Source organism: Tenrec ecaudatus, chromosome 8 (assembly GCF_050624435.1).
Source record: "Tenrec ecaudatus isolate mTenEca1 chromosome 8, mTenEca1.hap1, whole genome shotgun sequence".
Taxonomy (NCBI): Eukaryota; Metazoa; Chordata; class Mammalia; order Afrosoricida; family Tenrecidae; genus Tenrec; species Tenrec ecaudatus.
Window position 1 is genome coordinate 26,920,837 of NC_134537.1, and position 12,836 is coordinate 26,933,672.

General features: G+C 41.7%; 1 protein-coding gene across 2 annotated transcripts in view; it reads left to right on the forward strand.

Moving 5' to 3' along the window:
* VPS8 (VPS8 subunit of CORVET complex) overlaps nt 1-12,836 on the forward strand; it is a 274,380-nt gene that overhangs the window by 95,425 nt on the left and 166,119 nt on the right. For both annotated transcript variants that reach the window (XM_075556161.1, XM_075556163.1), the window contains exon 21: nt 6,413-6,459. In XM_075556161.1, the coding sequence (XP_075412276.1) occupies nt 6,413-6,459 (47 nt within the window). The remainder of the gene's footprint in view (nt 1-6,412; nt 6,460-12,836) is intronic.

A 12,836-nucleotide genomic window follows, 5' to 3' on the forward strand; every position in this document is an offset into this window, starting at 1 on the left:
ATTTGACTTGGAACATTTCTTTCTTTTAAATCAGTTTACTGCTATAAATTTCCCCCTTGGCACTGCTTTAATGGTATCACACAAACCATCATATGCTGTTTATTCATTTTTGTTCAGTCCAAAATATGCTATAATTCCCCCCTTTGATTTCTTTTTAGACCCATGGTTTATTTTGAACTGTTTAGCTAGCCTCCAAATAATTGAGAATTTTTTTTTCAGAGGGTTTTGTTTTGTTGGTTACTAATTTAATTCCAGTGTGATCAGAGAATACACTTTGGATGACCTCTGTTCTTTTAAATTGAGGCTTGACCTTAAACCATATCGTGTATCTTGAAAAATGTTCTGTATGTACTGAAGAAAAAAAATATATATATCTGGCCCTTCTTCAATGGAATGTTCTAAAACTGGCAATTTATCTATTTAAGGCCATGAATTCACTATGTCCCATTCTCATTACTCTTTCTATATATAATCTTTAATGTTGACTTATATTTTCATTTGTCTAAAGAGTTTAAGAGAAAGATTGTATTCTTTTCTGATATGTTTTCTTTCCTGTTTGTTTTTAGCTAGTGCCTTCTGCTTCAATTATGCTTTTTAGAATGTATTTATATATCCTCTGTGACCCAATGTACGTATAGTAAATTTTTACAAATGTTACATGAAAACTTGAAAATAAGGTGCTGAATGTATTTGGGGGGGATTTTATTTTGTTATTATTTAGATTTCTTTATGAATTGGTAGAACTTTAAAATCAGTACTCATTTTTTTGTCTAATTGATTTGTCATGGACTATGAGAGATGTATTCAATGCCCCGCTAACAGAGCTCTTTGATTTTTCCTTACATATTGTGCTTGACAAATGTTAATGTTGTATAATTGAGTCTATAGGGGATCTGGTGGCACAGTGGTTAACCTCTTGCCAGTCAACCATAAATCCCCTCGCAGCTCCATGAGAAAAAAGACTTGGTGACCTGCTGCCATTATAGACTAGAAAATCCTAACCTTTCCTCTAAGTCTTTATGAGTCAAAATTAACTTGAAGACATATAGTCACAATATGCACGTAGTATGTACTAATTTCATATATAGAAATAGGTAACTTATCTTTATTGTACATCGATTGATCAATTTAACACTCAGCTGACTGGTCAGGAGTATACTTATGTTTTCGTGCCCCAATGTTCCTAAGATAATGCATTTGTACCTGTATTCGTTTAAGCAGTTTGTCAGCCTAAAAGTAATACACGTCTTTATAGGAGCTGTCTGCATGGGATCGTTTTGACTTGAACTAGCCAGTCAGCATTCATTCTCCTAAACCTGAATTTTACGTTATATATTTTTTCGTTTTACTTTATCTTATGGTAAGATCACAACCCTGGTTGATGCTCCTTTGCATGAGTTAGACTTTCTGAGCACTTTATTTTCAATCTTTCGGAATCACTGCATATTTGTTTTTTGTTTACCACAGAGATGGGGATTTTACCTTTTCTAATTTCAGAGTTTTGTTTAACATTTTTTTTCAGATTTCAATATGAAATTTTTAACCAAAATCAAGTTAAATATATACCGTATATACTCGTGTATAAGCTGTGTTTTTCAACAAATTTTTAATGCGGTTTTTTTTTTTTTTGGTAAAATAAGGGGCCTTGGCTGATATTTGGGTCGACTTGTACTCGAGTATATATGGTATCTATATTTTGCTTAGACTTTCATTTATTTTTGCCTATTGTAGTGGGAGCATGGTGGCGCTGGGTGCTGGGCTGTTAGCCACAAGGTCAGTGGTTCAAGCCCTCGAGCTGCTCCACATGACGAGGTGAGGCTGGGTGGACCCCTAGAGATGAGCAGTTCCAGAAACCCCAGGGAGGATTGCTGTGGGTCAGCATCAACTCTGTGCCCATGGGTTTGACTTTTGTTTGCACTGTGATAGCCTCATGCCTTCAGTTCTGGTTTTTTCACACTCCCATCGTACAATCACCAGAGCACTGTCAAAATATACAAATCTGATGGCTTCAATTTCCTTTACCCCTATAATGTAACCTCGTGCTCAATACTTGGCCAGACACTTACTATCTAAAGTATGAGTATTACCTGAGATCACTCAGTCTTGGATTTATCTAGACGTTAGACTACATTACCTATAATCACTTCGGCTATATTGTGCGTCGGCCACATATTTTAATGTCTGAGTATTACCTTGAAGTTCATAAACTCAAGAATAGATTGAGTCCCTGTGGTAAAAATGGTTTATGTGCCTGATATTTTTACTTGGCTCTGAGTTTTAATTTTTACATTCTTGATTATGTTATAAACCATATGTGGAGAATTTATGGAATACATGTAGTTTAAGAATAATTATAAGGGAAACACTTGTGTAAGCTGTTGCCTTACGTTGCCTTTCTTTTCTGTCACTTTGTTCCCTGTCTCCGTTCTCGTATGACTTCATCCTCCCTTTGGCTCACAGACTTCATCCTCCCTTTGGCTCACAGACTTCATCCTCCCTTTGGCTCACAGACTTCATCCTCCCTTTGGCTCACAGACTTCATCCTCCCTTTGGCTCCTTTCATGGGCTCCTTGTTGGTCTGACTTTCTCCTTCTCCCTCTCATTTCATAGGACTTGCCCGCTCACACTGTAGCTCTGTTCCACCCCTTCTCGTCCCCAGTCTGCGGTGTTTGGCTTTGTGTCTTCCTTCGTTAAGGCCACTTTCTCCCTAAGGGTTTTGTTTTTCATGATATTCAGGGGGAAATATTTAGTTGGAGTTTTGAACTTCTTTTGGACATATTTTCAAGATGCATTCTCTTTTGTCTCTTAACTGTCGGTGTGCATTTTTCACTCATCGTAGAGTGAGTTGAATTTGTCTTGACTGGACTAGCTATTGCATGGGGTTTCTGGAGAGCGGAAGCAGGGAGTGGGGGTAGCTTAGTTTTTCCACAAAAGCCTGTGGCTTTGTCTATGCTCCCTTAGACGCTGATGGCTTCTTTCAAACGTGACTTTTCTTTGGGACTCTTGACGTAGCTTCTGCTTTTCAGAACCAAGCCAGGGCCCTCGAGGGCTTGTGTCATCCGATCTGAATGCCCAAGTCCCACGTCAGTTGGGACAAACAAGGGGCATAACTTTTATACTTTATAGGACGCCTTTCAATTTCAGAAAGTATATGGTTGCAGGGACTTCTGACATCGATGACCTTTTTGCCACTTGCTGTTGATGGTCTTTACATGTACCTTTGAGATGATGGTTATGCCTGCCTTCCAGTTTCACTGAAAGTGGTTCTCAGTTATTAGTAGGGGTTTTCAAGATTTCCTGGATAGGGATGATGAGAAGATGGAGGAGAAAATGTTGACTTTTGTTCACTGGAGTTCTTCCTCACTACGCCACAGACCACGTGTCAGTGATTGCCAGTCTCTTCAAGCGAACCCAGGGCAGGGGACTGAGACTGAGAACACTTCTCGGTGCTTCTCTGTGCTACAGTAAAAGAGTTGCAGAATTACCTGGGAATAGGAAGAATGGGCTGATGAAGTACATTTTTGTACAGCCCTCTGCCTGCACCTACCCCCACACCCCAAAGATGCGAACTACTTTTCCTTAATATGAGTTGTAAAAACATCTATATTTTCAACAAGTAATCGCTCTAAGTTGACACAGGATGGCCAGGCCCTGGTAGCTTGGACTGATCGCAGCTAACAGAAGGATAGGCTAGTTTGAGAAACAGAACAGCTATGGTAAAATACTCGGGGAAGTGAGTGTGTGTCTGCTTGTCTGTCTTTTATTCCACTGATGGGAGTTAGTGGATATGGCTTTTTTTGGGGGGAGGGGTCTTTTGAGTGGATGTTTTCAGCAATGTATTTACCTTATTTCTATACCGATTGTGTTGACCCTGCTTCTCCATGATCTGTCCATTAGGAAAGTTGAAAAGCTATGGCTGAGCTTCCCTGCTGAGGCCCCTTTCCTTTATGATTCCCGGTGACTGTGTTCGGAACATACTGCTCCAACTCCTGCAATAAAGATATAGAGCATTTCTGTCGTTTGATTAAAGCAGATGTATCAAGAAATTGATGTAAAGGGGTTTAAAACATTACATATCAGATTCTACAGTGTAACTGAAGCTTTCCTTTGTAAATCTGCCTGGAGAAGTGGGAATATGTGTAACATTCCAGTCTTCAAAGCGTTCTGGTGGAAAGGAGAAGAGACCATTTTTAAAAAACAATAGCATTTCTTCATTTAGACTAAAAATGCCATAAAGATGCTCTTAAAGTTTCGAGAAGAGAAGGATTAAGAACATCTGTAAAGCCTTTAAGAGCAACCAGTTGATCTCACAAAACAACTGCCCGTTTCCCTCACTCAGTGCCCACGAGCATGAGGTGCGACCCTGGATCCATCTGAAAACCCCAGACTAAGCCAAGCAGCCAAGTCATAGCCCCAGGTTTCTGAGGTGGTCACGCATCAGTCTGTAGTGATCAGGCCCGACTTAAGGTCTCAGATCCAGTTTCAGTCTATGACCACATGATCATCCATCATGGAAGTCAGGCCTAATCCTTTTTGCCAGGTGACAGATTCACACACTTGCTCTTTGTTTTATGCCTTCGGTCATTTTAAGGATTCTTAGAAAACCTTGCTGGCCTTCACTCGTGGTGCATGATTTCATCAAGTGCTTTAAAGTGCTTATTCTGAGCACATCTTCAGTGGGGTTTCACTGATAAGGACCTCTATGGCCTGTGTGAGGACTGTCTCTGGAGAGATACTTTAATTTGCTGCTTTTGTGTGTCTCAGGAGGATCCTGTTTCACTTTTTGAATTAACTTTATGACTTGATAGCCTCCATCCTAATGAAATAGGTAAGTTGGCATCCCAGAAGCACCTGAAGGCAGGATCTTAATGACAGGTTTGGGAGCAGGCGCTTTACCCCCTCTGAGGCCAGGCTGCAACCGACACACGTCCTGGCCATCTTTGTGTGCCTGCAGCAGATTTTGCGCCTCCTAAACTCCCCTCTCACTGAGTATGCAGCTCTTCAGAAAACTTGATTTGAGATAGGTCCTCCGTTTTAATTCCCTGTGCTGCAAGAGTCTAAAGCCTCGGCCCCTTTCTGGGATTAAAACACAAGCTCTGACATGACTGGCAGACATCTCAGAAGAGCCTCGCCAACAGTTTGGGGCTGAGCTGCTGTGGGTTTAACGCCTTTCTCTGCTGGAGTACCGTCCTTAGTTTCTTAGGCTCTCCGTGCTCTGTCGAAGAGGACATTCATCCAGCTGCCCCGCATCCTCCCCGCTACATGCTCCTTCAGGGCGTGGCCATGGTTAGCTCTAGCATCTTTTTCTAATCTCTGACTTGGGTTCTTAATTTTGAGTAAACTGATTAAGTTTATAAGTCTAGTCACAAGAAATATGAATGAGTGAAGGAATCAGGGATGGGTCAGAGAGCTCTAGACTCCCTTCAGGATCTGAGGTCCTTTTCTGCCACCTCTTTCTCAAATAATAAGGCTCTCGTAGTTTTGAACGTTTTGGCAAATGCACATTAACACTTGGTGTTCCCTTCACCTAGGGCCTCCTCCTCCTTCCTGTGGGAATTTTTTCTGTCTGGGACCGAGGCCTTATAGGTTAAAAAATGTTTTTATTTTTAAATGAGCATTACCCTGTAGCCAGCAGAAAGAGTACACCTGCAGTCTGTGTGTGGACACTTGACAGACCCCCGTCATAATAAGCCGCTGTTTCTTCTTGAAATGGATTCCCTTGAAAAAGGCCAAATTTGTGGGTTGTCATTCACGTGCTAGGAGTTCATATTTTATGGACTTAAAGCAATGGAAATACTGTAAAACTAAGATGTTGCATCAACTTGTGAAAGCTGCTCTAGGGAATTATGAAATAATGAGCAACCTTAGTCAACTGAGCAACCAATTATATTTTAATATCTATTTGATATACAAGTATTTTCTAGGCTTTTTTCCCTTAGAAATTTTTCTTCACAAAGTTGAGAGAGAAGTATGTATTTTCTACCTAATGTTTGTTATAATGTTATTCCAAGCTTTTAATAGCTACATATTTTATTTAAGTGACAAAATTTACTTAGCTATCCTTCTGTATTACATATTTAATTCCAGTTTCTTCCCCATTTCCTTTTTTACTCTTCCTCTTTCCCCTGTTACTTCTTTTTTTTTTTTTTAAAAAGCTTCAGTAAACACCTTAATGAATTAAAAAGGAGAAAAGTACCAGGAAAGTTGTGTGTGTGTGTGTGTGTGTTTCTTATTTATTTATTTATTTTTGGTATTTTAAAGAATTGTGCAGGAATGGTGCCCGGTTTCTTACCAAATGCACGGTATAAAGGTAGACTCTGCCAGCAGTTGGAGTGTTTCTGTTTCGTCGGCCAGGCAGCCAGCCGTGTGGCGGGGTGGTGGTGCTGATGCTTTCTCTGCTGTCCCTCCACAGGACACGGTGCCCATCCTCGTGGACTACTGCCTCCTGCTGGAGCGAAAGTGAGTATCGCTGGCCGTCAGAGCCCGCTGTTGGGGACCGCAGTCACCACTTGCTCATGTGGAATTTATTGTTCTGAATTTTGTGTATTTGACTGGATTGGTTTTTAAAAGTTAATTAATTTGCAAGCATGGTTCGTGAGCCGTTTACAGGGGCCTCATCTACTAAAATTGACTTTCCTAAAATAGATGTGCAGGGTTTATCATCTCTGTACTTGAATGGCAGGACGGTGGAGGCGAAGAACATTACCTTACAAAAGAGCAATACTATTTCAGGATCCTAACCATGGAAGTGTGTGATTCACGTGCTGCGTATGTGCCCCTCTATGAGCAATCACTGAATAGTATGTCATTCCACCCAAAAAAGGAGATAGACTGTGTTCCCAGTGTTGGCTTTAAGCGCTTTTTGTTTAGGAGAAGTGAGTGTGGCTTAGCTAGTTGACTATAGAAATGAACAAGCCTATTCTAATTCCGTTTTGCCACATTTATAAAATACTTAGTTCCCTATGTTGCAGACATTGCCCTGTCCTAAGTCCTTTATATTAACTTATAACAGTCAAAAGCGATTATTGTTATCCTCATTTTACACAGAAGACCCATCAGTGAAAAGTGATTAAATAACTTTGAATCACATCACCGTGAATGAGGGGGAGTACATGATGGGGACCCAATGCCCATCTGTAGACAGCTGGACACCCCTTCCAGAGGGTTAGTGGGGAGGAGATGAGTCACTCAGGGTTCAGTGTAGCAACAATGAAACTAAAAACCTTCCTCTAGTTCCTGAACGCTTCCTCCCCTCCCAATTATCATGACCCCAATTCTACCCTGCAGACCTGGTTATACCAGAGGATGTACAGCGGTGCAGTAGGGATCTGGAAACAGAGGGAATCTAGGACAAACGAACCCCTCAACACCAGTGGTGGGAGTGGCGACACCAGGAGGGAAGGGGGTGTAGAAAGGGAGAACCGATCTCGGAGATCTATGTGTAACCTCCTCTCTGGGAGATTGGCAAGGGGGAGGCGGGTGAGGGGAGACGCCAGGGAGTGTAAGATAAGATATAATAATTATTTATAAACTATCAAGGGACCAGGGGTGGGATCAGGGAGGGAGGGTGACGGGGGAAAAAAAGGGAAACCGAGCTGCTTCCAGGAACCCAAGTGGAAGGTGAATTATGAGAATGACGAGTGCAACGAATGTATAAGGGTGCTTTGCTCAATTGATGTATGTACGGATTGTGATAAGAGCCTTATGAGCCCCAATAAAAAGATTTTTAAAAATTTACCAAAGCCAAAAAAATTAAAATAACTTTCTCCCTTACTGTTGTGGGTCCTATCAGTCTGTCCAGTCAGGAAGCCTGATCTCCTTCATGATTTGGGGTGTTGTTTTTTCCTCAATCGATCCAGAATCTTATAATGCGACCCTTTTCAGAGCACGTGGCAGCAGTAGTGGGAGCCCGTCTAGTTCTGGTCTCAGGGAGGTGGGGGCTGATAGCTCTGTGGCCTGCTAGTGATAGTCACAGTACCATAGTGGTTCTGTACGGGGCTGCTAACCACAAGGTGGGAAGTTTGAAGCTACCAGCCGCTCCTCGGGAGAAAGGTGGAGCTCTCTACACCAGGAAGAGTTACAGCCTCAGAAACTCAGAGGACTTTTACGCTGTCCTTTAGTGTCGCTGTGAGTCGGCATCAACTGAATGGCAGTGAGTTTGCTTTATTTACGCCGGAAAATAGAGCTGTTTCATTAGCATTTGCAATTTCTTTAGTACTATACATCCCTTTCTGATCTCTTTTCATTTTGTGCACCAGTTGTCGACTCGATGGCAGAGCGTAGTTAGTAGGATTGGTTATGGGACTAACTGTTTTCATATATCTTGATTTTCACCATTCTTCATGCCTCCAGGTGAGGAGCGACAAATATTTCCACCCTAGAAGGCTGCTCATGAGCTTTTAAGATCTACTGGAGAACATCCCCTCAGTGTTAGGGCCAGAAATGCCTTTCTTGATGACTTCTGAGCATCCAGGTGGACACTGCACGCTGTCCCCTAGCCTGTTAGAGCCCCGCTGGGTACTCACCTCACCCTAGCTTTCCTGAGATGGGCCTTCTCTCTACTCGGTGCCCTTCATACATCCCACGTACGTTGTGATCATGAATGGATGTCTGTGCCCGGGAAGGGCTCCCACAGGCCGTCTGATTAACTGTGATCCTTTAGATGCAGGTCATTTTCCTGTCTCCTTCTATTCCACACGTCCAATGATTAAAGAATTACTCAATGTTAAAGTTTTTATGTTTACTTGAACAATCCACTATAATCACTCTTAAATGGTAGAGTTTTATCGTTTAACCCCCTAAAGCTGTCAGAGATACTGAAGTTGAAAGTGGTTAATTCCTTAGGCTAAATGGAAGCAGAGAATTGTAGAGCAGTCCGATAGACTTCTGTTTGTTGATGTTGTATCCTGCCACTCTGCCATATTCCTCTATTGCTTCCAACACTCCACTTGTGGGGTTTCGGGGATTTTCGATGTATAAAATCATCATCTGTGAATAATGATGTTTCGTCTCTTCCTTCCCCAGACAAATACCTCTGACATCTTTTCTTTGTCTTATGTTGTCAGCTAGAACCTCCAGTACGATGTTAAATAGGAGTAGGGACAAGAGACATCCTTGTCTGTTCCCCCTTTTCAGTGGAATTGTTTTAGTCTTTTAGTGACTACCACGTTGGCTCTTGGTTTTTCATATATAGCTTGTATTGTCTTGAGGAATTTTCCTTCTATTTCTATCTTCTTGAGAATCTTAAACAGGAATGGGTGTTGGATATTGTCAGATGCTTTTTCCGCATCAATATTATCATGTGGTTCTTAAAATTTTTCCCGTCAATGTAGCGTATAATACTAATGGTCTTTCATATGGTGAACCATCCCTGCAGCTCTGGTATGAATCATACTTGGTCATGCTGAGTTATTATATGCTTTTGTATTCAAATTATTAATGCTTTTGTATTCTATTGGCCAATATTTTTAAAGAATTTTTGCACTGATGATCATTGGGGATATTGGTCTGTAGTTCTCAATTCTTGTGAGACCCTTGCCCGCTTTAGGTATCTAAGTTCTACTAGCTTCATAGAAAGAGTTTGGAAGTTTTCTGTCTTTTTCTATGTTCTGCAAGAATTTGTTTAGGATTGGTGTCAGTTCTTCCCTGAATTCTGTGAAGCCATCTGGCCCTGGGGGATTTTTGTTGTTGTTGGTAATCCCTTGATAACCGTGTCCATTTCTTCCATTGCTATGAGTCTGTTGAGGTTCTTGGCATCCATCTGGGAGAGTCTAGGGAGGGATTGTTTTTTCCAGGAAGCAGAGAATTGTAAGATGCCTGGAGCTTGGTTTCCAGGATGCTGTCTTTGGCTTTAAACTAGGCATTCTTTGTACCATGTTTGTTGACATTTGGTCCCTTTTACATGTAGGTGCCTCTCATGTTTCCACAATAGCACTGCATCCATGACATCAACATTGCTTTAAAGAATGTTCAGATCATGCATGATCTCAGTGTCCTCTGGTAAAACCCAGTCAACTGCTCCCCCACTGTCAAGTCACTGCCTCCACATCTGGTCCTCACTCGGTTCTCATTCTGGCACGCATTCTGACCAAGATGCCTTTGTAGCTTCATGTCTTCTGATGGAGTATACATATTTTTAATAGTCACATATTGTACTATATTTTATGAGTCAAATTATTCACATAATATATAATTTGAAATTAATTTAAAATCAACAACGCAGTCAGTATTAAACCTAGTATAATATTGTATAGTATAAAAAACTAGTATACAAAATATAGTATTGTGTATATGTTATAACTAGTAGAGTTTTAATTCATAAATCTCATACTTAGCTTTCACTGTCACCCAGTTGATGCCAGCTTATAGCAACCCCTTCGGGCAAAACTGTCCACATGGGTATCCAAGACTCCCTGTCTTTCTCCCTCCAGGAAGCTGGTGGTTTTGAACTGCCAACCTTTCGGCTTACAGCCCAATGTGTAACAATTATGCCACCAGGGCTCCTTCCTCGTACATAGCAGCATTGATTAACGTAGTGTATATATGCATTTAAGTGGTGTGTGTATATGCCTTCCTATTTGTATATAAGAATTCTTTTATAATCTAAAATCTTTTCTTAATCATTTTATTGGGGGCTCATACAACTCTTATCACAATCAATACATACATCACTTGCGTAAAGTACATTTGTACATTCGTTGCCCTCATCATTCTCAAAACATTTGCTCTCCACTTAAGCCCTTGGCATCAGCTCCTCATTTTTCCCCTCCCTCCCCGATCCTTCCTCCCTCCTGAACCCTTGATAAATTATAAATTATTATTTTGTCATATCTTACACTGTCCAAAGTCTCCTTTCACCCACCCACTTTTCTGTTGTCTGTCCCCCAGGGAGGAGGTTATATGTAGATCCGTATGTATGGTTCCCCCTTTCCACCCTACCTTCCCTCCACCCTCCCTGTATCACCACTCTCACCACTAGTCCTGAAGGGATCGTCTGTCCTGGATTCCCTGTGTTTCAAGCTCCTAACTGTACCAGTGCACATCCTCTGGTCTAGCCAGATAGAATTAGTATCATGATGGTGGGAGGGTTGGGGGAGAGAAAGCATTTAAGAACTAGAGGAAAGTTATATGTTTCATCGTTGCTACACTTCACGCTGACTGGCTCATCTCCTCCCTGTGACCCTTCTGTAAGGGGATGTCCAATGGCCTACAGATGGGTCTTGGGTCCCCAGGCTGCACTCCCCCTCATTCACAATAATTTGATTTTTTGTTCTTTGATGCCTGATACCTGATCCCTTCTACACCTTGTGATCACACAGGCTGGTGTGCGCTTCTTCCACGTGGGCTTTGTTGCTTCTGAGCTAGATGGCCACTTGTTTACCTTCAAGCCTTTATGACCCCAGACACTACATCTTTTTATAGCCGGGCACCATCAGCTTTCTTCACCACATTTTCTTATGCACCCATTTGCCTTCATCTATCATGTCGGGAAGGTGAGCATCATGGAATGCCAGTTTAATAGAACAAAGTATTCTTGCATTGAGGGAGTACTTGAGTGGAGGTCCAATGTCCATCTGCTATATTTCCCCATCATCATATATAAATATATTTACATATGTACATGCCCTTATTTAGACCTCTATAAATGCCCTTTGCCTGCTAGCTCTTTCCTCTATTTCCTTTTAGTTTCCTCTTGTCTCACTGTCATGCTTAGCCTTCATTTGGGTTTCAGTAATTCCTATCATTTACATTACCCTTGGTCACACCCTACCAGGCCTCCTACACCCTCCTCACCACTTATTTGGAACACTTGTTGTTCTCTTATCCCTGGGTTTGTTAACGCCACTTCCTTTCCCCCCACCTCCCCCTCTCCCATGTCCCCAGAACCTTCGGTTTGGTTGTTTTCTCCTCCAGATTGTTCATCCAGCCTATCTTATTTAGACAGACCTGCAGAGATAATAACATGCACAAAAGCAAGACAGAGCAAAACTAAGCAACAAAAGAAAACAAAACAAAAAGCCAATGACAAAAAAAAGCAACAACAACAAAAAAGAAAAGCTTGTAGTTAGTTCAAGGACTGTTTGTTGCCCTTTAGGAGTGTTTTCCGGTCAAGTCTGTTGGGGCACCAAGCCCTGGCTGCAACGTGTATTTTTGGTATTCCCTGGGGACTTCGTTGCTCTGTTCCCCTTGCTGTTCGGTTGCATGCCCTTATTGTTTTGCCTTGGGGTGGTGGAATCAGATCGGGCTCAATTCCCACATTGTGTCTCTAGTGTTGTCCCCTGTAAGGCTATGGGTCTGTGAGGGATGTCGTGTCTAATAGTGGGGCCAGTCATATGATCTTCTCTGTGGATTGGCTGCTCTGATTGGGAATATCATCCTCAAGGAATGTCGTCCCATGTGCTCTGATCAGACATGTCCCTCTCCCTGAGCTGCAGCTTCAATGCTGTCCTTTGAAATATTCTTCTGGGGGGAGGGGCAGGTGTCCATGTAGTTGGGATTGGGGTCAGCCTTTCAGACCTCTCCACTGGTTCCCCACTCCATACTGGCCCGTTGCCTTCACATCTTGGAGCACTGGGTTGAAGTCTGGTCCCTCTTTCCCTGTGGAGATATAAACAATACCCTCCCCTTGGGTGGGTTAATCTAAAATCTTTTTACAGTGGTAGGGACTACATTTGTTTTTCTGGTTAATGTGTTAAAGATATTTTTAAGTCAAAATGTTTGGCATTGTAATTTTTAATGAATAATTAATATTACAAAGGATAAGAAATTCTTTTTTTTGGAAAATTTTTACTTTATTTTCATAATGTGGTATATGGGCCACAACTTTATTTCATTTT